This window comes from Eumetopias jubatus, unplaced genomic scaffold (genome assembly GCF_037043125.1).
Source record: "Eumetopias jubatus isolate StellerSeaLion01/CBP00866 unplaced genomic scaffold, mEumJub1_p1.0 scaffold_10, whole genome shotgun sequence".
Lineage (NCBI taxonomy): Eukaryota > Metazoa > Chordata > Mammalia > Carnivora > Otariidae > Eumetopias > Eumetopias jubatus.
The window spans coordinates 51,001,362-51,027,212 of NW_028274816.1; the positions used below are offsets into that span (position 1 = coordinate 51,001,362).

At 61.3% G+C, this 25,851-nt stretch overlaps 1 protein-coding gene across 2 annotated transcripts in view; it reads left to right on the forward strand.

Annotated features, from left to right (window-relative positions):
- The window catches only part of PAK4 (p21 (RAC1) activated kinase 4), a 43,031-nt gene extending 18,242 nt beyond the window's left edge, over positions 1-24,789 (forward strand). Inside the window, exons 2-10 of one of the 2 annotated variants that reach the window (XM_028090733.2) lie at positions 13,953-14,026; positions 15,212-15,470; positions 18,305-18,763; positions 18,990-19,430; positions 20,755-20,888; positions 21,079-21,205; positions 22,272-22,397; positions 23,171-23,305; positions 23,747-24,789. In XM_028090733.2, coding sequence (XP_027946534.2) covers positions 15,267-15,470; positions 18,305-18,763; positions 18,990-19,430; positions 20,755-20,888; positions 21,079-21,205; positions 22,272-22,397; positions 23,171-23,305; positions 23,747-23,902 — 1,782 coding nt within the window. In that variant the 5' untranslated portion in view covers positions 13,953-14,026; positions 15,212-15,266 and the 3' untranslated portion in view covers positions 23,903-24,789. The remainder of the gene's footprint in view (positions 1-13,952; positions 14,027-15,211; positions 15,471-18,304; positions 18,764-18,989; positions 19,431-20,754; positions 20,889-21,078; positions 21,206-22,271; positions 22,398-23,170; positions 23,306-23,746) is intronic. The other variant, XM_028090734.2, reaches the window with a different exon arrangement.
- Positions 24,790-25,851: the final 1,062 nt, after the last annotated feature.

Below are 25,851 nucleotides of genomic sequence, written 5' to 3' on the forward strand. Positions count from 1 at the left end.
TGTGGAATTTTGGAGTTCCTTCTCTCTTCAAGATACTAGTCCTTTGTCAGATAGGTTTGCAAATATTGTTTCCCCAATCCATAGCTTTTTTTTCTTCCTTTTCTCGTGGACTTCTGCGGAGCAAAATTTTTTTAATTTTGATGCAGTCTACTTTATTAATTTTTCCTTTTATGGATCTTTTGGTATCAAGTCTGACAACTCTGTGCCTAGCCTTAGATCCTGAGGGTTGGTATGGTTGGTTGCTTTGTGAAAGTTTTTTAGTTTTACATTTGAGTCTGCTCCATGATAAGTTCACGTAGGTACAAATCAAGGTCTGTTTTGGGGTATGTAGATATCCAGCGGTTCCAGCACTGTGGAAAATGCTCGTTCCTCCATCCAGTTGCTTACGCCTTTTTTTTTTTTTTTTTTGTGGCTAAAAGTAAGTTACCACAATGAGATACCACTTCGCACCTACCAGGATGGCTACTCCCCAAAAAAGGCAAAATCACAGGTATTACTGGAGTCCTCCTGCATCGTGGGCGGAAGCCTAACATGGTGCAGCCGCTTTGGAAAACAGTCTGGTGGTTGTTCAAACGGTTAAATATAGAACTACCTGATCACCTAGCAATCCTCCTCCTAGGTGTACATCCAAAAGAATTGAAAGCAGAGACCTGGACAGATACTCGTATGCGGGCATTCGTGGTTGCGTTATTCGCTAGCTAAGAGGTGGAAGGAACCCAAGTGTCTATCAACAGATGAGCAGATACACGTGATGTGATAGATGCACACGGCAGAGTATTATTCAGCCACAGAAATGAATGGGCTTTTGAAAAAAACCCTACAATATGGCTGGACCTTGAAAACGTTACGCCTGGTGAAATAAGCCAGACAGGAGAAATGTTTGTAAGCCCCCACTTATATGAGATAACCTAGAATAGGCAAATTCACAGAGATGGGAGAATAGAGGTTGTGGGGGAGGGTGCTGGGAGGCAGGAGGGAATGGGGAGCCGTTGTTCGGTGGCCGCAGGGTTTTTGTTGGGGAAGATGAGAAAGTCCTGGGTGTAGACGGTGAACTGTTCACAACACTGTGGCTCTCTTTGATGCCGCTGAATTATGCGCTTTACAAATGGTCTAAATGATAAATGTTATGTATGTTTTACCACAAAGAAGAAAAATCGGTGTTTAAAAACCAGTGCGTATATTTGTGGGGGTCTGTCTGTGGGCCCTCTCTCCTGCTCTCCTGCTGACCCGCGTGTTTATCCACACTGAGTACTGTGGCTGTGTGGGTGGGCCTTCACATGGGGGGGCCTCCCCCTTCTTCTGTTGCTGAACTTAGCTATTCTAGGGCCTGGGGGCCTGTAATTTTTGGAGTCCCTCACAGGCTCCCTCATGTGGCAGGTGGCTCTGTGATTTACCCAGTTTCAGGGTCACCCCCGGCACCTGCCTCGTCCTCAGCCCCATATCTGATTCATCGACAGGTGTCGCTTTTTCTTGGCAGACAGAGCCCCACCATCCCGGCTGCCTTCATCAGTTGCCTGGAGCAGTGGCGCCTCTTGTCACTTGTCCCCACACCCACTCAAGCCGCTGCGGTCTCGTGCTCCACAGACAGGGCGGCCAGAGTTGTACCAAGTGCGGGGCCGTCCCCAGCACCTCGGCTGGCTCCTGCCCTCTCTGGCCTGGCTCCCCCACACCCTGGGCCCTGCAGCCAGTCCTTCTCAGCTGGGATTTCACAGTTCATTTGTGTGACCCTTGGCTAGAGGCCCCACCAGGCAGGGACCGTGCTGCATCCCCACCCCAGCCCTGGTGGCACACGGTGGCCGCGCATCAGATTTTTGTGGACAGAATCCCTGACGGGGGAGGAAGTTGCAGGCTGCGGGCACCCATGACCCGAGGAAATGAGCCCGGAGAGGCGGGGAGAGGCTGGGGTTCCCTCGAGAGGAGGTGGCTTTAGCTGTGTGGGCCTTGGTAGGGTTTCAGCAGGAGAGGGACATAAACTGGATTTTACAGAGGTCTCCCTGGCCCCGGGGGAAACTAGGCTTTGTGGAGACATTTGGCAGGCAAGGAATTCTGATGGCTTCTAGAAGGATGAAAGGATGTGCATCCTAAGAAAATGCAAATTGAAAGTAGGCTCAGAGGGGCCGGATTCCACCTTGTCTGGCCAGGAGCAAGAGGAGCTTCCCTGCCCACAGCCTGGGCAGGGAGGCCAAGGGGCTGGGGTGGGGGGGGGGGGGTGGGCAGCCCTCACTTGGGCACCTTGGTGGTCATGATCCTGGCCCGGGAAGGCCACTTCTGGGCCTGTGGCCCACAGCTGCACTGGCCCACCCGTGAGGTGACATCTGCGCACGGGTATCACTGCCGCACCATTTGTGAGAGCAAAAGGCCTGAAAGCACCTACCTGGCCCGGTGGGGACCAGCTCAAGGCACAGCCGCCCTTCCCCGCCTCTGCTAAAGCAGCATGGCAGCGCCTTGCACAGATGTAGGCTTGGAAAAAATCACTAAGACGTAGATATTTTTTTCTTTGTCTTTAACATCGTAAATTTAAATTGTTCGCGCACACGGTGCCAAGCGTCTAAAGCATAAATGTGTAGTGTAACCAGCTACTGTAGAGAGAAAACCCACGTAGCCTCCCCCCAGGTGAAGAAGCAGGGGGTGCCCCCGCCCAGAAGCCCCCCTCAGGCCCTCCCTTCCCCAGAGGCAGCCCCTCCCCTGACTCCCGAGGGGCCTACTGCCTTGAGCTTCCCTTGGGTTTTGCCCGCTCTGTATGTAGCCCCAAACAGCAGGTTTTGTTTGTCTAGCTTTGAGCTTTTTCTAAACAAAGTCGTAAGAAGTATTGTTTTATGTTTTGCTTCTTCATTTTTGGTATTCTTGCCCCTGTATATTCTCACTGTTGTGCACCACTCCGTGGGGCCAGGAGGTCCCAGATCATCATCTGTGTCCTGCGGACAAGCGCTTGGGTTGGTTCCAGCCTCTCTAGCTGATTCAGACCGAGCTGCAGAGACCTCCCCATGCGTGTCCCTGAGGCCACCCGGCCCAGATTTGCTCAGCTACAGACCCAGGAGAGCGCATTCTAGGTCCCGAGGGAGCGTGCCTGGGAGAGCATCTGCGAGGTCCCCAGTGTGTGCCTTCCCCTCCACTGGAGGCTGCCAGGCTCCTCCTGGTGCCACCAGTGCAGGCGAGCCAAGGAATGCTTTTTGAGAAAAGCAAGGTCAGAATGGTGTGCGCGGTGTGCTGCCATTTATGTTTTTTAAAAAGGTGTGCAAGCATGTGTGTGCACACGCACCCACGCACACGCACGTGTGGACTCTCTCAGAAAGGAAAGAAAGGACACTCTAGTAGAGGTTGCCTCCGGGGCTGAGCTCGGGCCACTGGGGAGGGTGCTGTCCTGTCACTGTTTACCCTGTGGGGCCATTGGCTTTTGAGCCATGTGCCCAGATCCTATGGAGACAGACCAAAGGAAAGGAAGGAAAGGGGATGAAGCCCAGATGTGGCAGACTGTTAATAGTTGAGAACCCAAGGGACGAACTTGACATGGGTTTCTTGGTTTAGTCTCTATTTGGGGGTATGTTTACGAAGTTTTATAACAGTCTGTTCAGTGCGAGATGATCCTAGAGCAACCTCTCCTCGCTCCCAGAGCCCGGCCTCAGGAGCACTCCTTGCTTGTTTCCACTGGGACTTCTGGGGAAAGGGTACTCCCTCCTCCTCCCCACCCCTCCCCTTGGGACCTGGTTTCCCTGGGCTGGCCAAAACTGCCCAATCCTGACTGCCTCCCCAGCCAGAGCCCAAACCTGCTCGTCCGGTTTGGGAAGGTCTGGGGGCCCACCCACTTGGCTCCTCTCTGGGTGGCTGCCTGACAGGTGCTCCACCCCACAGAGGAGGGAGTGGCCTGGGAGCTGGGACTTCTGGGGTCTCCTAGACCTGCCCTGCTGTAGCCCCAGGCCCAGCCTAGGTCCCACTGCGGGCCCCTGGCTTGGTGGGCAGGTGGTAGGCAGGAGGACGATGTCCAGGGCCTTGGGATTTCCAGGACCTTGGAGCCGATGCAGCCCTCCCCGTTCCCAGTGACAAAGTCCTCAGGGAGTTGGCTACAGTGGGAGCAGTTTCGGTAGAGGTGCCCGAGCAGGGGGTGGGAAGGACACAGGCGTCTCTATCCACCTGCCTGCCTGGGCCACTTGCTCACTGTTCTCACGGGCTCACCGTCGACTGGGCGCCGGTCGTGGGTCACCTGTGAGAACCTGAGAACCTGGTCCCTGCCGTTCACAGGACCCCTCGGTTGGGGAACATCCCTGCTCAGATATCAGCCCCTTGAAACAGGGAGTTTTGTCTAGTTTGTTCACTGCTGAATTGTCAGGGCCTCCAACAGGCCTGCCTGGCAGGTGCTAGGAGCTCAGGGGATGTGTGACTAATGGGGGGAGACGGACATCTGGGGGGGTCAGCCCGGAGATGGAGTCTAGAGGAGATACCAGACCCAGCCTGGTGTCAGGGAGGGCTTCCTGGAGGAGAAGACGCCTGAGGCAGGCCCTGAAGGGTGACTAGTGATGAAGCAGGCAGCCCCTCCCTGCCCCCACGTCCCCCGTCAGGGGAAGACAGACAGATAAGCACAAAAGAAACAAATTTCACCCAGGGAGCTCTGACCTGGGCCCTGGAAGACTTTGCTGAGGAAGTAAGATCTGGAGGGGGGAAGGGAAGTGTGAGGCAGAGGTGGGGCGGGGTGTGCACACCCCCTCCAAGAGTCCCCCTGTCTGAGCATCTTTTTCCTCTGTCTGGAATGGGGGTTCTGGGCAAGCTAGCCTCACGCTCAGAGCGGCTGCCTGGGAAGCCTGGTGCCCACCCCCCTGGCTGGGTGCCTTGGGCAAGTCTCTCAACCTGTCTGGGCCTCAGTTTCCTCCTCTGTAAAATGAACCTGAAGAAATCCCTATCCCTTCGGGGCCATGGTGGGGGAAAATGACTTAATATGTGTTGATGCTAAGAGCAGGGTCTGGCTTAGGGTAAGTTCTGCGGAGTTGGGCCCCTCACTTCCAGGTTAGTTGCATCCTGGCATGGCTGGTGAGACGGAGCCAGCAGGGCGTGCGGGGGCCCCAGCCCTCCCCGCCTTTGTCCCTCCCGGTTTCCACCATTCGCACCCACCAGCCCCACTTCCACACCTAGAGGTGGCTATGTCCGGGGTCCACTCTGACCTGCCCCACGTCTAATGAGAGAATGGGGTGGAGCAGGAGAGGGCCCCCTTCGTGCACCCTCTCGGGGTTCTTGCTGGAATCACCAGGTCGGGCGGTGAGGGCCCGATACGGCAAGCTCCGGCTCTCCAGCCACCCCTCCGCCTCAGAGAGCCCACCCATCCCTGTCCCTCTGTCCAGCCCCCCGGCCCGGGCTGTCCTTTCAAACCTGGCCGCCCTGCCAGCCACTCTCAGCCACTTAGCCCCGTGCAGTGTCTTCTCTGTTTCCCTGGCTCCTGGCGCCACTCCTGGCACAGGGGTGTGCGGGTGCTGGGGGGGGCGCGTGGCGCGGACCCTGTTGAAGCAAGGGCCGGGGCTTGCATCCCCTGCTCCTGTGTCCCTGCCCAGCCCTTCCCTCTGCTGGGGCAGTGGTGGCCCGGTGGCCCAGGCTTTCCAGGCTTGGCCCCTCCTTCCCTCCGTTCCGCCCTCCACCCTCCATGGACCAGAGCCACAGGCAGCTCAACTCCCGCCAGGGCAGGGCCTCGGCACCACCCACCACCAGGGAGGCCGGGGTGCGGAGCCAGCCAGCTCTCCTCGGTGGGCGCTGCATCCAGGGCCGGGGGAGCCCCTTGATCCCCATCCCTGTTCTGCCTGCTGGAAGCCTGTCTGCTGCCCTCTCCCACTGAGGGTGGCCCGGGACAGGGGAAGAGGGTGGTGGAGGTGAGCGGACCCTGGCCTCCGGCAGACGGGGAGGGGAGGGGAGGACTGCCCAGGGCGTGGGAGGGCAGTCCTGCTGCCCACACGGAGGAGCCTCCGAGCCAGTGTCAGCGCGTGCTCGGGGGACCACCCCTTTCTCGGGGCCAGGGGCGAGGTCCCCATGTTTCTCTGTGTCTGGAGGCCGGTGTCTGTCTGCTGGCGCTTACCACGCGCCTCTGCGCAGGTCCCTGAGTGCCTCTGGGGGAGCTCAGTCCGCAGGGGGCTAGTTCGGAGGGGCTGTACCTCACTCGGTCACCCTCATGACCCTGGAGTTGACGGTGGGCCTGCCTGGGTCTGTTGTGGGGTCTCATTTCCTCCTGTGTGTGGGTCTAGGGTTGTGTGGGTCTTGTGGCCTAACTCCGTGTCTGGCGGAGTGTACCGGGTATGTGTGCGGGGTCCTTTCTAGGTAAGTCGGGCGGTTAGGGAGCATCTGGGATTGGGTATGTGCATGTGTGTGCCTGCGTTTTGAGGTGGTGGCTGGTCTGTATTGTGTATATTGTTGGTATGTGTTGCTGGTCTCTTTCGGGAGTCTGTGCATCTCTGGGGGTGTGTGGGTCTTTATACCATTTGTGGAGGGGGTCCTGGGCCCACGGCTTCTTCAGGGACCCAGCTGTGGGCTGCCCAATTGTTCGGCCTTTCCGTTCTAAGAGGTTCCTCCGAGCCAGGCCCCTCTTCCTGACTGCTTCCCCTGCGTTCTCCCACTGAGGCCACAAAGCTCTGGCGGGCTCTGCTGGGGCTTGTATCCCATAGGTGGGAACTAGGGCTCAGGGGGGATGTCCTGTCCTGTGCCAGGGCTCCGGTAGGGTGCTGTGGGGCAGCTTCACATGCTTCAGTATCGAGGGCTCCTGTGTGTGTGTGTGTGTGTGTGTGTGTGTGTGTGTGTGTGTGTGTGTGTGTGTGAGAGAGAGAGAGAGAGAGAGAGAGAGAGAGAGAGAGAGCAGGGAGTTGTGTGGCAGGGGACGACTGGAGTGAGGGGGAGTGCCCTGGGAGGGCTCTGGAGCTTCTTTCCAGCCTGTTACCCCCTCCCTCCTTCCTGCCCTGCCTCAGGGGAAGCACGAATGAAGTCTGATCTGATTTTCCTGGTCCCTGGGGGCTCACCCACACTCTCAGGTTTGTTGTGGCATCCATCCCCACTCTGGGCACCCCTGGGGGGTGACGGATGCCAACAGTGCCCTTTGTGTCTGTGCCCTGTTGGGTCTGGCCAGGTGGGGAGGGGGCACCTGAGCCTGGGGACTGCCAGAGGAGCCGCCCGGCCTCCCTGGGGGCTCGGAGCACCAGCCTGGCTGGGCCCAGGAAATACCTTCTCTTCATTCAGCCACACTGTCTGAGCTGCGCCCCAGCCGTTTTGGGCGGGGCTGGGGACACAGGGTGGCTGAGATGGCCCCGGGTGCCACCCTCTCGGGGTGGGGGGGCTCCCAGTGCAGACAGCGCAGCCCATTCTTCTCCCCAATCCAGGCCCTGGAGAAAGTAAGACAGCAGAGGCAGTGAGGCTGGACCCTTGCTCTGGCCGGGAGAGGAGTGTGCCCAGCACCCTCTTCTGTTCATGTTCCTTCCCTTGGGCATTCAGCAGCAGCAGCAATGGCAGTGGCAATGCCACAGGGGTGGCCTGTAGCGAGGACCCACTTGGTGGCAGGCACCGTCTCTCTGCCGAGTCCTTGCCCTGGCACGGTCTGTGCAAAGGCCCGGTGCGGGGGGATGGCGCTGCATTTGGCCGGAACACGGAGAGCAGGGCTGCTCCTCACGCCCCAGACTGCCGACACCAGCTGCTTCCCAGGGCCAGGGTGACCCGTGGATCTGTGTCATCCTATGGCATTTCATGCATTATGGGGACCAGTGGATTTCCAGCGGCATCTGTCGCCGTGGGACTTGCCTCTGGCCTGTAGCCAAAACGGGCTGCCACGTCCTCACATTTCCAGCCGAGGCAGCATGGCTGGGGTGGGCCTCCCTGGGGTGAGGTGGGCCCGGGGCTAGGATCACTGGGGGCACCTCTCCTGGTGTTTGGAACATCGGCCAGCTTATTCACAAATAGTCAGATTTGGTCTCTAAAGACTTGGACCGGTTCCTGCTCAGGCATGAAGGTCCGACCTCCAGGCATTGTGGGACAGGCACTGGGGACTCCTGTCTGCCCTCCGCCCCCACCTCCCTTGCCCCCACCTCCCCCACTTCCCCTTCAGGGTCCAGACGCCTCACTTGGCCATGCCATCATTCATTTGTTCCACAAATACGTGCCGAGTGCCTACTGCTCTAAATGCCAAGGATACAGCAAGAATGAGCCAAGCGCCCCCCCCCCCCCCGCTCTCAGGGAGCCTCTTTTGGGGGCAGGGGAGCAGGGGGATCAATAGTCTGCATGCGGATGATGTCAAGTGTTAATAAATACCACGGAGAAGCATAAACCGGAGGTGCAGATTTTGTCAGGGATCAAGAAAGTCCTCTCTAATGAGGTTTTCTTTTTTAAAGATTTTTATTTATTTATTTGAGAGAGGGAGAGCACAGAGGGAGGAGAAACAAGCTCCCAACCGAGCAGGGAGCCCGACGCAGGGCTCGATCCCAGGACCCCGAGATCATGACCTGAGCCGAAGGCAGACGCTTAGCCAACTGAGCCACCCAGGCGGTCCTCTAGTGAGGTTTTATTTGCACAAAGACCCGAATATCAGGAAAGGGTGAGCCACGCAGCCCTGGGCAGGGGGAAGAGTAGGTGCAAAGGCCCTGAGGCTGGAACAAGCTTGAGGCCTCCAAGACAAAAATGTAGGAGGCTGGCGCAGTTGCAGTGAGGAGAGGAAAGGCTGAGGTGCCGAGGTTGGCAGAGTCCAGCAGGGCAGGGCCTTGGTGGGTGACAGTGGGGAACTTTATCCGAGTGGGAATCCCTGGGAGAGCTGTTCGTTTAACATTGCTTCTGGTTCCCGCCTAGCAAGGCAGCCTTTCTGAACTTGGTTCTGGTCATTGACAGTAGTGTTGTCTCGGCCCTTGTTCTTGTCCCATAAGCCTCTGGGGTCCTTCATGTGGAGCATAGGCCTTGGCCGGAGCCAGGGCTGGCGGGAAACAGGAGGCGGAGGGGGCAGTGACAAGGCCTTCTTTGTGGGTCAGCGTGGGTACTTTGGTGACCTGGTGCTGGGCAGCCCTGGGCAGTGATTTGCCCTCTCTGGGCCTCGGTGTTCTGGTTTGGGAAACAGGAAAGAAGACTCTCCCCGCACCCACTCACCCACCCCTGTCGGGAGGGCTCAGGGTGGCCTGGTCTGTGTGCCCGGCCCCTCCCATCTGCTCAGGCACCAAGAAGGGACGGCCTGCCCTAGGTGCTGGGATCCAGGCATAAGCAACTGAAACACGCTTCCTGCCTGCGCCGAGCCACTGACTTCGCGGGAAACAGTAGGCACACTCATCACCGGGTAACGCGTTAGGTGATGCAAAGGGTCAGGAGAGAGTAGACCAGCTGAGCCAGGCTCTGGGGATGCGGTGATGGGCAAGACCGGCCCCGGCCCCCGCCCCCGTGGCACGCTTGCTGAGGCTGGTACGGAAAGCAGTGTCAGTCCTCAGCAGGTCCTGTCATCTCGGCCGTTAAAGCATGCCCAGAGCCCTCCCGCTTCTCCTGCCCACCCCTGGGCCGTCACGTCCTCCACCTCCCTGGGCTCCACGTGGCCACAGGGAGCCTGTGGACGCCTGAGTCAGGCCACGTCCCTCCCCTGCTTGGAGTCCTTGTGTGGCTCCACCTCGCTCTGGGGAAAAGACAGAGTTGTCCCGGTGCCCCACAAGTCCCTACGCGGTCTGCCCCCACCCCCCCCCACCACTCGGCCTCCTCTGCTGTGACCACATCAAGCACGTCCCCACCTGGGGACATTTGCCCTGACTCTTCCCTGCTGCTGGGTGTCCACGTGGTTCCCTGGCCCCTCCCCCACCTTGGGTCCCTGCTCAAGGGTCATGTTCCCAGCCAGGCCCTCCCCGACCACTTCTTTGAAACTTCCAGCCTCCCCTGCCCCTCAGCACTCTCTTGATGCTTGCTTTGTGTATGTCCTTAGCATTTACCCTCTGACTTACTAGATATTCTTCTGATTTAGCTCATTTATCGACTGTCTTCTTTCCCCTAGAACACGAGCTCTGTCCGCAAGGGCTGGGATGCTTCTGGCTGTTCTGACCACCACTAGGAGCCCCAGCCCTGGCCTGGCAGAAATCAGCCCTCAGTAGCCATGGACGGTGGGCAGGTGCGTGAGTGTGAGGGGTCCTTTGGGAGTAGAGTAGGTGCTTGCCAAGGAAGGGGCTCAGGCACGTGTCAGGCCTAAAGCTCGTGGTGGCATCTGGGGTCAGGGTCCCTGGGGATTCCTTGGAGGAACTAGGCTCAGGACAGGGGGGCTGGGGGAGAGATGTGGACTGGGGAGGGCGGGGGGCTGTACAGGTGGGCATGTGAGAGCTGAGCAAAGGTGTGGAGGTGGGACGGGTGTGAAGGGTTAAGGGAGGCAGTGAGGATTCTGCTGGGGACCGGAAAAGTAGGCCGGACTCCCCCTCCTTTGTCAGAACACAGCCGGGGGCGACTGGGTAAACTGAGGTGGGAAGGGGCTTCCCAGAGCTAGTAGGTAAAAGTCTTGGAGGGGGGCGCCTGGGTGGCTCAGTCGTTAAGCGTCTGCCTTCAGCTCAGGTCATGATCCCAGGGGCCTGGGATAGAGTCGAGTCCCGCGTCGGGGTCCTTGCTCGGCAGGGAGCCTACCTCTCCCTCTCCTGCTTGTGCTCTGTCTCACTATCTCACTTTCTCTCTCTCTCTCTCAAATAAATAAATAATATCTTGTAAAAATAAGTAAGTCTTGGTAGAAGGTTGAGTGGGAGCCAGCGGTGGCAGCCCTGAGTGCAGGCTGGGGGGCACTGAGCCTTCCTTCACGGTCCTCTTCCTGATTTACGGTTTCATTTTGGAGACCGTGATCATGATCTTGGCACATCCCCTGCTCTTTCCCTGGGCCCCTGGGTTCCCTCTCGGTCAGCTCCCCAAACTGCAGGGGAGCAACTTGATTCAGAGCCTGGGGGGAGGGTAGGGGCTGGGAGGTAAGGAGTTTTTCACATGCATGCACGTGTGTTTGCGCGTGCGCGCACGCACACGCACACGCACACGCACACGCACGCACACTCCCTGGATGGCTTTGTCACAGAAATGGATCTTGCTCTACCACCAGAGCTGATTTCCTTGGTGGGGGGAGTTAGCGGTGGGGTGGGGGGGGTGGGTGGGTATCATTTTCTTCCCATGAAAGCTCAGAGGGTAGAACCGGCGAATGCAGGGTTGACTAGAAACCTGGAAGCTTTGGCAAGGACAGGCTGGAAACTGCCTGTCGCACATGTCAAATAATTCAAAAGCCTTTTTTTTAATTGCAATGAACATTTGAGAGGAGGATGCAAAATGTGCCTGCGTTCGTGGGATCAGACGCTGGACTTCAGAGGCATCTGTGGCCTGGCTGGTGGCCGGTGGCCACTGTTCTCTCTGAGGTTGCTGCTTCACCCTCTCCTGGAGTTTCCCAAGGACCGCCTCGGCAGAATCAGAGGTGTCTGAGCAGGGGTGTAGCCTAGCGGGTACAGCTGAGTCAGTTCATTCACCAGAGGTTCCTTGAGTGCTTAGTGTGGGCTGGGCCGTGTTGTACACATTGGGGTACAGCGGGGAGCAAGGCGGATGACAGATGCAAAGGGAAAGGCGTAGAGGGGGACAGGACAGGAGCAGGGCTATTTGAGGACAGATGAGCGTAGAGGGAAGAAGGGAGGGAGCCAGGTGCAGATCAGTGAGAATGAAGTTCCAGCAGGTGGGGTGACCGCCGGTGCAAAGGCCCTGAGGTGGGGACATGTCTAGGGTTTGAAGAGCAGCAAGGAGGCCCATGTGGCTGGGGCAGAATGAGCAGGGGGCAGAGGTGACAGGCAGATTGTATGGGCCGCAGGGACAGGTCTCAGGGGCCAGCAGAAGGTTTAAGGAGTTCGACGTTGTTAGTGGATCCAGCTATCTTCTGCCTGGTAGCCTGAGCAAGAGATTTCACCTTTGTGGTCCTCAGTTTCCACATCTGCAAGATGGGAATGAGAAACGTGCTCCCCCCAAGTCATCACGGGAGTCCGTGAGCTGAGCCTCTGCATCTGGGCAGGGTTGCGGGGTCCTTTGTGGTGGTGGTAGTGATGTCAGTACCAGAGCTGAGCCTCAGAAGGGTACGTTCGGTGGGGGGACTGGCGTGTGGGGGGGGCCGTCTTTGCCCCTGCAGATTGTCTTGCCGAAGGAGGACGGGAACCCCCACTCTCTGCTGCCTCCCACTACCCTTGGGGGGCTGGGACAGGTCAGGAGGTGGGGACCCTCAGCCCCAGGAGGGGTTGGGGCAGGATGTGACTCCGCTCAGAACCCCAGGAAGCACATTCTGCCATTATCCTCTTTAACAGAGGAGGAAACTGAGGCACAGGGTGGCCGAGCCTTTGGCCCCCCGGCCACATGGTGAGCTGCCAAGGTGGCTTGGCTCCCAAGTACAGAAGGTGAGGTGGCCTAGGGCACAGCAGCCAGACTCCTAGGTTCCAAGCTCGCTGGGGAGCCCCCCCACCCCCTCCCCGCCCACCGCTGCGCTCCGGCACACAGCTTTGTCGCAGCAGCTCCTCCACCTTCCCCTCTGTGGCCCCCATAAGGTCAGGAGCCTGGGGACTTGGGGGAGCTGGGAGCTGCCCCAGGGTGGAGCTGGAGCCTGCTCACTATAAACACGGTCAGTTCCTCTGTTTGTCCCTCCCTCCATGCGGTGCCCAGCGGGAAGGGGTGGCTCCGGGCAAATATCCGGAGGTGTGTCCCTCCACCCCCTTCCCCTGCAGGGTCACACGCACGCGGGGCAGGACATACGGGACGCTGGCTGCAGTGTGCAGAGGCGGCTTGGGGTTTACAGGGGTGAGGGCTTTGGCGGTCCTGGCTGCCTCCCGCCCACCCCTTCTTGGTGCTGAGCTCCTCCCACCGCAGGGCCCGCCCCTCCCCGTCCTGGGTTTAGTGAGGGGTCACGTGGCGCATCCTGCTCCCCGGAGTGACTTGGTGCCTCGGGCTGTGGGCTGCTGGGTGGAGGATGGGTAGGGCCGAGTGAGAGAGGCCAAGGTGAGGGGTGAGGCTGGGCCTGGGGCCAGGTGGGGGCACCTCTGGGAACACAGCGAGGAGGTGGAGGCGAAGCTCTGGGGTGACAGTGGGGAGTACGGGGGACGGTCCAGCTGTGGGGACAAGGCGAGGACCGGTGCTAGAAAGGCAGCCGGCTGAGGGCAGAGAGGCTGGGGAGCCAGAGCAGGGTGGGTGGGGGCCGGGGTTGGAAGTCGAGGTGGGAGGGATGGGCAGCATTCAGCAGGCTGGAATGGGGGAAGAAGACATTAAAGGGAGCAGAGAAGGGGCAGGGGTAAAGGGGCCTCCATCCTGGCCAAGGCTGTCACACCCCACATCCGGGCAGCCAGGGGCCCCGGAGCAACAGGGAAACTGGACCTGCTGGGGGGCAGCCCTGGCCAGACCTGGCTCTGGCCAACTGCTGCCCAGGAGGCCCCGACCAGTTGAGACAGGTTGTCTGCTGGGTCCCCACTCCCTCCCAACTGGGCTCTGCTGCCAAACCGGTTCTCCTAGATGGCTGCCCACTGATGGTCCTACCTCTGGGGTGGGGGTGGCTGCCTCTTCTCCTGACCTCACAGAGCCGCTCCCGCTGGAAAGGAACAGGGCGGGAGGAGAGCCCGGGGCTGGAGGGCAGCATCCCAGACACGCTCGAGAGCGTCCTCAGTAGGTCACAAGACTTCACTATGCTTGGGGCCGACCCTGCGTTGGGCACCATGCCACGCTCCGGGGAGCCAGCATGAAGCAGACAAAGATCCCAGCCCGGTGCCTTTCCCCTCATCCTCTGGGTCTCAGCTCCCACAGCCTGTCTTCTGGGAAGCCTCCCCTGACCCCCACCCTCCCATCCCTCAGACTGGGTCTGGTCCTCCCTGACCCCAGCGCCGACCACCCTGGGCTGTCGGCGATCTCGGTCACCACTGTGTCCCGAGCATCAGCCCGCACAGGGCTGGGCACAGAGGAGTGAGTTATTAGCGAATGAACGCATGCGTGAATATTTTCTTCCCATTTTCCAGATGAGTCACTCGAGGCCCCAAGAGGAGACGTCACCTGCCCGAGGGCACTTCTAGCACAGCCAGCATCAAACCAGGTCTGTGGGACTCCGGGGCCCGGATGTGGGACGGGGGCGCGGGACCTGGGGCCCCCCCTCCCTCAGACACTGCTGGGAGTACCCCCGATCATCAGAGTCACAGACGTGGACAAGGGCCCTCACACCCTGCCCTGCTCTGCTCCTGTTAACTCAGTTAATCCTCAGAGCAGTCCTGTGAGGGCGAGAGAGTTTACGTCACTCGACCCCGGTCCCACAGAGTAAGTGGCGGAGAGAGATTTGTGCTCTGGCCATTTGACTTCCCTTCCCCTCACCGCCCTGGTCTCCCTGTGAGACCACAGCGCAGCTCCCCTGTGGCCCCTTTGGTTTTAAAACTGGCTTTCATTGAGCATTTACACGGTGCCTGGTACCCTCTGGAGTATCCACCTGGAGACCACAGACCCTAAAGATGGGGCTTGTTTTGTCTGTTAGTATTTGCTACGCGGTGGAACTTGGCCCGCTCTGTGAGCTTGGTGAGGAACTCCCTTCTCGGAGCCTCAGTCCCCGTCCGTAAAGTGGGGGTGTTGGAGCGAGGCTCCCAGGGGCCGTGCACAGGACAGGGACTATGGAAGCAGTTGTTGAACAATTGCTCGGTCACTGAGCACGGGCTACAGGCCAGGCACCGTGCTGGGGCTGGGGTAGGACACGGGCACATGGGGCAGATGAGACCTGGCCTTTGGTGCTGATAGTCCAGGGATGGGGGTGTGGGGGGTTGTAGACACCCAACTGGTAAACACAAGAATGAAAGGCAGAATTTCCAGAAGTTAAACGTGCCCTGAAGCTTTGTGACAGAAGGCTCGTGGTGCACCTCCTTCACTTGGGGTGGTCAGGAAAAGGATTCACCAACAACTCTGAGACCTGAAGGAAGGGAAGGAGGGAGGCATGTGTGGATGCTGGGGAAGAGTGTTCCACGAGGAGGGAACAGCCAGTGCAAAGGCACTGAGGTTTGAAAACCAGTGTGAGTGAAGGGGACACGCGAGCAGAGAGGTGACAGGGGCGAGTTGTGGGGGAGGGGCCGCAGGGAGGACTCGGCTGAGGGTTCTGAGTAGGGGATGGTGTTCACGGGGTCCCTCGGGCTGCCTGTGGGGGACAGGAGACCAAGGAGGAGACAAGGAGGGACAGGACCAGGGCAGGGCCTGAGGAACCGAGAGAAATGGGCGGGTTCTAGTGAGCGGCCCACTCCTGCAGGCCTGCTGATAGGAGCCCAAGTCTGCACCCTCGTGGTGCTGAGAGCCTCAGCACCATGTTTGGGAAGAAGAAGAAGCGGGTTGAGATCTCCGCGCCCTCTAACTTCGAGCACCGCGTGCACACGGGCTTCGACCAGCACGAGCAGAAGTTCACGGGGCTGCCCCGCCAGTGGCAGAGCCTGATCGAGGAGTCGGCTCGCCGGCCCAAGCCCCTCGTGGACCCCGCCTGCATCACCTCCATCCAGCCCGGGGCCCACAAGGTATGCCGGTGCCCACCACTGCCTCTCCAGCCCCACACCGACCCCACACGGCGCCCCCAGCCCTTAGCCCCACGCTTGACCCTGGGGCCAACACCTCCTTGCTGACTGCCAGACACCCCAACCCTCTACCCTAATCTTCGCCCCCAGTGCTGACCTCTCTCCCCTCCACCACCCCCCTCCCCTGGTCCCTCCCCATACCTCTCAACACTGACTCCGACCTTGACCCCTGCAGCAGCCTTCCACCTCAGCCTCCAGGTCGTCGTCCTCTCCCTGGGCTCCATGTCCCCGTCCCTAGTACCAAAAACTTGTACTTGAGCAAGGGGACAGACCCCCATGGTCAGGGCTGGGCTGGGGGCACCCAGAGGAGCTGCTGACCAGGCCCCCGGAGTCTGGGCCAGCTTTGTGGAGGAGGGGACACCTGAGCTGAGCCCCGAGGACTGAGGAGGAGGAGTCCTTGTGGCAGATGGAGAGGAGGCGGGGTTTATAGCGGAGGAAACAGTCCATGGGAAGCCTTGGAGGCTTTTGGGTTGGGGGCTGGTTTTCCTGCCATCTTGAGCAAAAGGGTGGCTTTGGGATTTGACCCGTGGTCTGTTTCCACGGCCCAGGCTCACCCATCTGCACGGTCCCGGCGCCCAGGCAGGGCGCGGGGAGGCTGGCCCGGTGGCAGGGCGTGAGCCCGCCCAGCCTGGGAAGCCAGCCTGAGAGCCCGGACTTCACCCCAAGGGCAGCGGGAACCCGGAAGGGCCGGGGGCCAGGGGCACGCAGCCAGGGTTGTTCTGGGGCTGGCAATGGGTGTGCCGGTCAGCAGGCCCCACGCCTGGGGGCAGGCCTGCGGCTGACTCACCCTCCCCTGAGGCCACCCTCCAGGATCAGCGCGGTGGGCACCGATGCTCACCCGCTCACCAGGACGGCCTCCATCTGCGGCCCGCCCGAGGTGTCGGTGTGTCTCACGCAGGCCTTTTGAATACTTTGAACTCTGCCACCGCTCGAAACAGCAGAGACTTCACATCCAAAGCTGTATTTCTGGCTTCTGCTGACTAATCCGCAGGGACTGAGGGGGTGGCAGCCTCCGCGGGACGGGGCGCTGGCTCCTCTGGGCCCCCGCCCAGCCCGCTTCGGTCCCATCCCCCGGCTGGCCCCAGGGCTGCTATGGCCTCACTAGGGGACCAGGGACCCCCGAAAATCTAGCCCCTGCTTGGCTTGCCAGCTGTAAGCCCTGCTTAGGGCTCTGTCTGCCAGGAGGGGGCACCTCGTCCTGATTCACACAAAGGTGCCACAGGGGCTAGCGCTGTCTTGGGGCCCCTCTGGGGGGCCCCTGTGTTTGCCACCCTTGACCGGGACTCTCCCCTTAGCTGGGTCTTCCCAGGCCCTCCCCCAGACTTCTCGGCCTCTTATTCCAGCGCGAGGGTCTGAGCAGGTGTTTCCCTTGCTTCACTGGGCACCGGGGCAAGGAGGCAGCCAGGCCCAAGAGAGGAAGGGGGCTGGGTGGGGAGACCGGGGCAGGCCCACAGGGGCACTGTGGCCTGGAGGTGGGTTTTGTGCACAGTAGAGGCAGTTCTGGCTTGAGGATGTGTGGCAGCCCTGGGCCCACGTCCCTGTAGGCCAGTGAGTGAGAGCAGAGGGATGGGGGTGCATATTCTGCTCCCTGCAGCCTCCTCCCAGCCCGCCTCCCTCCCTCACCGGTTCAGCCAGTGTTTCTGGAGCACTCTCTGCATACATACCAGACACTGTTCTGGGTGCTGAGATGTAGCAAGAGCAGAAGAACAGGCAAATACAACAGCTGCCTTCATGAACGTTGCACGGGGCGCAGGCGATGGTCAGCTTACACGTGCTTCACAGCAGCTGGTTTCCAGTGCTCCAGAGAAAGGGAAGGCAGAGAAGGAGACTAGGGAGTGTTAGGGGCTGGCATTTTAAACTCTGGGTGGTCAACGAGAGCTTCCCTCTGAGAAGCTGAGTTCGGGCAAAGGCCCGAAAGAGGAGAGGAGGGAAGGAGCTGTGGGCATACTTGGGGAAGATGTTCGAGGAAGGGCGAACAGCCAGTGCAAAGGTCCTGAGGTGGGCGTTGTGCCTGGTATGTTGGAGGAGCATAGAGGAAGCCTGTGTAGGAGCCTGGAGCTGAGTAGGGGGCCAGGGAATCCCTGGGGGCCTTGACTCAGTACTCAAGGGAGGAGGTGGCTGTGACTTAGATCAGGGTGGTGGACTTGGCAGGTAAAGCTTGGGTGGACTCAGGACACACGTTACATCTACCAGGCCCCGTGGGAATTCACATTTATCACTGCTGCTCCTGGACTTCGGGCCCAGGCCTTTCTAACTCTCCCCATACTTCACCCTCGGCTTCCAGGGAAACAGAGCTTGGGTTTGGGGTTAACCGCCCCGGTGGGGCGCAGGGAGAGAAGTCCGAGCCGTACCCTGGCCCCAGCATCCTGTCATTTGCAGCTCTCCAGGGCTGATTATGCGGTGGCGTGGGCTCTGTGCTCCTGCCCCTCCTGCCCACAGGGCAGAGAGCCGTGCCCAGCCTGGAGAATAGGAGAAAGACGGGGTGCTCCTCAGGGAGGGGCCAGCCAGCCCAGGGGCCACAGCCTGACCCGTGGGGGTTACTCCTTCGGCTTTCTTCCTCCGCCAGACCTCTCGGGGGTGTGGGAGGGGCTGCAGGGGCCCCCCTGGTGCCGCGCCCACCTGCCCAGCCCCATCATCACCCCATGGCATTGCTTCATTCCGTCTCTGTCTTGTCTCTGTGTGTGTGTTGTGTTGTCCTGTCTTTGTATGGCGGATACGGGTCCTGTGCCCTCCTCTTCCTTTCCCGGCCCCCATCCCGCCATTGCCCTGGACCCCAGACCATCGTGCGGGGCAGCAAAGGTGCCAAGGATGGGGCCCTCACGCTGCTGCTCGACGAGTTTGAGAACATGTCGGTGACACGCTCCAACTCCCTGCGGAGAGACAGCCCACCGCCACCGGCCCGTGCCCGCCAGGAAAACGGGATGCCCGCAGAGCCGGCCAGCTCGGCCAGAGGGGCCCCGGAGAAGGCGGGCAGCCAAGGCCGGGGCGCCGGTCACAGCGAGGCGGGTGGCAGAAGTGGTGACAGGCGGCGGGTGGGGCCAGAGAAGAGGCCCAAGTCTTCCAGGGAGGGCTCAGGGGGGCCCCAGGAGTCCTCCCGGGACAAACGCCCCCTCTCTGGGCCTGACGTCGGCACCCCCCAACCCGCCGGTCTGGCCGGTGGGGCCAAAGCGGCAGCTGGTCGGCCCTTTAACACGTACCCGAGGGCCGACACGGACCACCCGGCCCGGGGTGCCCAGGTAACCAATCCCCCCGCCCCAGGACCTTCCACCGCCCCTTTGTCCAAAACGTCCCCCAACCCTGTTCCCTGCCCACCAGCACCAGCCTGTGCCCAGCCCGCTGTCCATCTCCATCCTGACCACCATGTGTCTGTCCCATGGCCAGGGCCCCTGTCCCGCACAGGGAGCAGAGCTGCCCCCCCACCACCACCCCTCCACTGACAGCTGCCTCTCTTTTCTGTTGCAGGGGGAGTCTCACAGCCTGGCCCCCAACGGGCCTTCGGCAGGGGGCCTGGCGGTCCCCCAGTCCTCCTCCCGGCCTCCCGCCCGAGCCCATGGACCCCCCAGCCCGGGAGTGCTGGGCCCCCATGCCTCTGAGCCCCAGCTGGCTCCTCCGGCCCGCCCCGTCGCTGCCCCCGCCCCCGCCGGGCCCCCGGCCCCCGGGCCTCCCGGGCCCCGCTCGCCACAGCGGGAGCCGCAGCGAGTGTCGCACGAGCAGTTCCGGGCTGCCTTGCAGCTGGTGGTGGACCCCGGCGACCCTCGCTCCTACCTGGACAACTTCATCAAGATCGGCGAGGGCTCCACGGGCATCGTGTGCATCGCCACAGTGCGCAGCTCAGGCAGGCTGGTGGCCGTCAAGAAGATGGACCTGCGCAAGCAGCAGAGGCGCGAACTGCTCTTCAACGAGGTGGGCCGCGGGCCCCTGCCGTGCCCTCCCCCTGATGCCCTCCAGCAGCTGGTTTTGAGGCCTATGCCGGTCCAGGCCCTGTAGGGGTGAGGAGGGGAGAAGGCCATTCAGCGCTGGGGTCCCCAGGGCTGGGTTTGGGCCTGTCTTCTCTCCTTACTCCTCATACTTCCCTGGGCTGTCACCGCCCCCCCTACCCCGGTACCCACCACTGCCTCCCCAGAGCCCCAGCTTCAGGCCCTCTCAGCCCCGCCGTCGCGTGACTTCTGGGCCCGTTACACTCACCGAACCCCAAACTGGCCCCCAGAGTCTCTCCCCCAGCCCTGCCCCTCCCCTGCTTCCCTGTCCCCCGCCCCGGCCCGGCAGCCGCTGTGCAGCCCCATCCTCTCCTGCTCGGCTCCGCCCTGGCTGCTTCCCCTCTTGGGTACCCCCTGGGCATTCCCCACACAGCAGCTAAAGGGCTCTTTGGGACATGCAGGCCTGCCACTCTGCCCCCCCCCCCCGCCCACCAGCTTTACTGACCCTTGCAGTTCCCCTACCCCACCCCTTGGTGTCCCCAGGATAAAGGCCTGGCCTCTGCCGGGCATTTGAGGTCTGGCCCCCATCTAGGTTCTTGGGTGAGTCCAGCCTCTGGCTGGGGTTCTTGGCGGCGTCTGCCAGGGAGTTTGTTACAAAGGCAGACTCCTGGCTCCTTCCCCGGAGGAATGCGTGCTGGGAGCAGCCCCCGGACTCTGGGGCGGGAGTCCCGGGCCGTCGGGCCTGGAGGTGGTCTAAACTCTGCCTCCTCCTCCCGGCCTCCCAGCTGTCCCCATAACCCGTCCCCCGGCCCCCCCCCCCCCGTCTCACTGTGCTCCAGCTGCACCGTGAGCCCTTCAGCGGAACCCCTGCAAGTATCCTGTTCCGGCTCCCCCAGGCTTTGCCCCGCCAGGCCTTCTTGCCCCTGAATCCATCCCCCCAGCCTGTTATTCTGCCCTTGGCTGGTACCTGCTTGTCCCGCGGCCTCAACCCCGTGCTTAGACGTTCTCTTCCACGCCCCTCTCCCCACACCAGCCCGGTCAGCAGGGCCACTCAGAGACCAGCTCAGGGTGGGGAAGGTGGGGAGCGCACCCCACACAATGAAGGCATCAGGCTTCAAGCTGCCTTTGGGGTCTCCTGGCTTTGGCCCAGGGGAGGGCCGTCCAGGACGAGCCCAGTGAGCGGGAGTGACAGGTGGGCCGGGGCCTGCGGCACGGCAGGGCCCAAGCCCGGGCAGGAGGGGAGGCAGGAGGCCGGCCGGTGGCTGGGTTCGATGCAGGGGCTGGCGGCGCTGACCCAGCCCGGTGCCCAGGTGGTGATCATGCGGGACTACCAGCACGAGAACGTGGTGGAGATGTACAACAGCTACCTGGTCGGGGATGAGCTCTGGGTGGTCATGGAGTTCTTGGAGGGCGGCGCCCTCACTGACATCGTCACTCACACCAGGTACCGGTGGGGCCCCCGGCGGGCCCCCAGCCCGCTGCCTCCCCAGCCTCTCCGGGGTCACCACGCATCCCCTCAGACCTCTCCCACGGCGGGGTGGAGTCCCCTCAGACCCTTTGCGGTGGGGGCCGCGTCCCAGGGCCGGGAGGGCAGGGCCGCGTGTGGCCCGGTTGCCGACCCCCAGCCCGCGCAGGATGAACGAGGAGCAGATTGCCGCCGTGTGCCTGGCCGTGCTGCAGGCCCTGTCTGTGCTCCACGCGCAGGGGGTCATCCACCGTGACATCAAGAGCGACTCCATCCTGCTGACCCACGATGGCAGGGTGAGGAGCAGGCTGGCTGGGGCTCCCCCTGCCTCTCCCCAGCTCCCCTCTATCCCTGACCCCCCCCCCCCCACTCGGCGGCTTGCTCCTCAGGCAACAGCCCAGAGTCGGGCCCAGTCAGTGGGGGGCTCTGAGTGCGCAGTCACAGAGGGGCCCTGGCTGGCAGGGGCTCCGTCTTCAGCACAGGACGCCTGGAGCTGTAGCCCAGCGCTGGGCCCACGGAGGCCCAGAGGCATCTGGGTGGCCGGCCTCGGCTCTTCTTCCACTGAAAAGCTGTGGCTAGCTGAGCACACGGCAGTGGGCCGTGGACCCCGTTCATGTCTCCCATCTTCCAGACTGAGGCTCTGACTCTGAAGCCCATGGATGAGCCTCCCAGTGCCCAGAACGTGTATTTATATTCCAAGAGTGGACGTGATTTTCAGTGGGAGGGGGTCCTTAACTGTCCCCGAATTCTCTTTGGTGATTCGCCTGCCCTCCCCCAGGGAAGTTAAGCCATTCAGTAGAGAGAGGGGTCGGGGTGGGCTCTCACTGGGAGTCTCAGTTGGAGTCCGTGAACACCCAAAGCTGTCCACAGATGTGTTTGGGGGACACCTGTGAGCCTGAAATTGTGTGCATGCCGTGTGCATATGTTTCCTGGGGGTGAGAAGATCCGTACGTATCCTCAGGAATCGGAAAGGGGCCAGTGGCTCCCAAGCAGGTGGAAATGCACGTGGGTTGTTGGTAGAGTAGGCCACACCTCTCGTACCCTTGGGGACGCAGGGGCCCAGGGCACAGGCTTTGGGAGCCAGCTGGGGTCTCACCCAGCCCCACCCCGACCCCTAGCGCAGCATTTGGAACCTGTAGGACTCAGGCCACCTCCCCCAGAGACCCCAGGGCAGATCTCTGGGAGGTGATGCACCTGAGGGCCCCCTGCTGGGAGGAGATGGAGCGACCCAGTGGTCTGGCTCTGACCTCTAGGCTGCAGCGTGGAGCTCCAGCACGCCCGAGGCCAGGGAATTGAGTAGTTGCTCTGCTCCCCCTCCCACCTGCAGCACCTCTGACCCCCACTGCCTGTGCCCCGCTGCAGGTGAAGCTGTCGGACTTCGGGTTCTGTGCCCAGGTGAGCAAGGAGGTACCACGGAGGAAGTCACTGGTTGGCACGCCCTACTGGATGGCCCCCGAGCTCATCTCTCGCCTCCCCTATGGGCCAGAGGTAAGCCAGCGGTGGCCTGGTTGCCCCACTTTCGGCACCGGTTTACACTGTGACTGCTGGAACAGCGGGAGTGCTGGGGGTGGGGTGGGGCTCAGCGTGGGAGATGGATCACTGGGGATGGTCCTGTAGGAGAGGGGGTAGGCACGCATGCACGTGTCCATCCCTGATGAGCCCGGCCGGGTGATGTGACAAAACCCACCCAAATGGCTTCAGCGAAACACGAAAGCTCTGGGTCCCAAGAACTATGGTGTTAGGGGTGGGTGACAGGCTTCGGGCCCAGCCATCCCTGTGCTCTGTCCCTCCTCAGCCCTGACTTCGTCCGTGTGGGTCTTCACCCAGGCAGGTGCTCCCCTCGTCGGGGCAGAGCTGGCCGGGCAACTCTGGGATGTCCCCTTGCCTATGAGTGCCACGGGTTTTCCTCGATATTTCCCTTAAAGTCTTCGGGTTGGCTCTGACCGGCTCAGCTCAGGTCACGTGCCTGCTCATGAACCAGTTACTGTGTCCCAGCGATGCAGATGAGACAACTGGTCACCGAGCCCTCGATGCTCCCTAGAGCGAGGGAGAGAGGGTGCTGCGTGGGCAGTACCCCTCAGAAGGCTCCTGGGGGAGGAGCGTGTGGGTCTGGCAAGCTGGGTGTCAGAGGGGGTGTTTGGGGCCCGAGGACTCCAGGAGCAAGGAAGCAAAGGCAGAACCAGGGGCCACCCCTCCGTGGCTTCCCCCAGCACTGGCCCGTCTGGGCACAGCTCAGCCCTCCTGGCCCTTCCCCACTGCAGGTGGACATCTGGTCTCTGGGGGTGATGGTGATTGAGATGGTGGACGGGGAGCCCCCCTACTTCAACGAGCCACCCCTCAAAGCCATGAAGATGATTCGGGACAACCTGCCACCCCGACTGAAAAACCTACATAAGGTGGGCCCCGGCCGGCAGGCGGGGGATGTGAGGGAGGTGACACTTCCTCTGTTTTGGGCTCCCCGGCCCCCTCCCCCACGGGTCCCCTGAGCCCAGGGGTTGTGCTTAGGCCAGCTGGCTGAACACACACAGCAGAGCCAGGCCTGGGAGAGGAGCCTTCCTGGTAGATGAATCACCCGGTGAGAGAGGGGTGCCTCCAGGGCCCCGCCCCTGTTGCCTCCTTGCACAGCTTTAAAATGGAGAAGAAATGAGCCCTTGGGGTCTTTGGATGTGTTGCTACCCTTGGGGCCAAACTCTAGACACCTGGGCCCTCCTGGCCCCCTCCCTGGGCAGTGAATGCTGTCAGCCCATTTAACGGAGGAGGAAACTGAGACCCAGTGGCCGGTCAGCATTGGAGTTGGCACTCAGACCTCCCTGTCTCTCTCCCCCACCTCCTGACAGGTGTCACCCTCCCTGAAGGGCTTCCTGGACCGCCTGCTGGTGCGTGACCCTGCCCAGCGGGCCACGGCGGCTGAGCTGTTGAAGCACCCGTTCCTGGCCAAAGCGGGCCCGCCCGCCAGCATCGTGCCCCTCATGCGCCAGAACCGCACCAGATGAGGCCCAGTGCCCTGTCCCTGAACCAAAGAGCCCCTTGGGTCACCCCTGCCCGCCACAGGCCAGTCGGGGGCCGGCCCCCACTCCTCCCTGCCTGGGAGACACTCCCTGTGGCACCACCCTCCCTGCGGGGGGTGGGGGAGCATGCAGGACCCTACTACTGAACTCCAGGTTTGATTTTGTGACTTGTAAAAAAAAAAACACAGGGACTTGTGGGAGCAAGTGAGGGTCCCCGGCCTCCCCATCCTCCGGGACAGTCCCTTCCTGTGTCTTCCTGTCTTCCAGGAAGGACAGGCGGCCCCCTCATCACTGGAAATCATCTGCAGTGGGGGCTGTTGTGGGTGGAGAGAACACTACGAAAGGCGTGTGTGTGTGTGTGCGCGCGCGGGTGCACACGCGTGTGCATGCGTGCGTGAGTGTGCACGCACGCCCGTGCAGAAGGTCCAGCTGCTCTGTCCTCCAGCCTGCGAGAGGGTGTCTCTGAGGCCTTGCCTGACATACAGCGCAGCCCCGCGGCCCCCCCGAGCCATTGCGGGGGTCGATCATGAATGTCTGAAGAGTGGCCTTTTTCCCAAGTCCTGCGTCCCCTTTCTGTGGCTGGCTGGGGAGATGGGGGTCGGGGCTTCCCGACCATCCCCAGCCTCTGCAGATGACTACTGCACCTGGACAGCCTCCTCTTTTCTAGAAGTCTATTTATATTGTCATTTTATAACACTCTGGCCCCTGTCCTGACCTGGGGACAGACGGGTCTCTGCCCCGCGGGGCGGCACCAGAGACAGAACCACTGCTCCAAGAATCAGGTTCCCGGCCCCTTGGTGCGGCCCCACCCCTCCTCCCCTCCCTTCCCTCAAGTTAGTTTTGCAATTAAAACGTTTTCTTGTTTTGTGTGTGTGTATGTGTGTGTGTGTGGTGTGTAGAGGCCCCTCTCCGTCCAGGCCATCTTGGTGTGGGATTGCAGGGAGGGACTCGACAGAGAGAGGGCGGCCTGGTGAACCCCAGGATTCCAGCCCATCTTAGGGCAAGGGCCATGTCTGGGGAGGGTGGGGAGCCCCCAGGTCGAAGCAGCCAGTAAGGACCCCCTGACGTCGGATCCAGACTCGCCCACCCCCTGGCCTGCAAACACCAGTCCACCAGAGTCCGTGTGCTGCGATGCCCAGTTTGCCAAATCTGAGATTTGCCCTAATCTTGTTTTAAAGGTGGTCTGTCTTGAGCGTGTTGGGTGGATAGGAATGGTCCTTGATGAGCTGATGTTAGTAAATGGGCCATTCAGAAAATCGTTCTCTGGGCAGGTGGGCTTTTGAGGACTCGGCTAAGGTGGATGGATCTGGAACAGCCAGCTTTAGGGATGCTCCACTGGCCAGAACCCTTCCTCTAAATCAGGGTCCCGGGGGGCCGAGCCTGGGTCTCCACGAGGGGAGAAAGGAATTGGCTGGCATCCATCGGGCAGCGCTGTGTTCTGGCCACTGACCACCCCAGGTTGGTGTGAGCTTGGACTGTGTGTGTCTCCCCGAGTACCCGAGAGGTGTGGGGGGGGCAGTAGCCCCCCTGGGGAGAGCTGGAGCGTGAGCAGTGAACCCCACTGCCACTGGCCCCAGGGACCGCAGCCTGGCTTGTGGGCAGGAAACGTGTGGAGATTCTGGCTTGGGCTATACCTCCTGCTCCCACCCCAGGGCACGCCTCTCCACAGGCCCTGAGCTCCCCAAGGCTGGAGTGCCACGTCTGTGCCCGGGGCTGGCCACGAACAGGCACCCTGTAGATGGGGAGTCAGAGGTTTAAACATCCCCAAGGAAGCAGCTGTTGCCATGTTGAATGTGTTGGATGCCTGGGTGGAGCTGTTACATCTCTGGGAAGAATTCTGCCAAAATGGGTATAAGGAGAAACAGAAAACAAGAAAAGACCAAAGTAACATCCCCCCACACACACACCAAAGAAAAAGCTTTGGGCTTGAATGC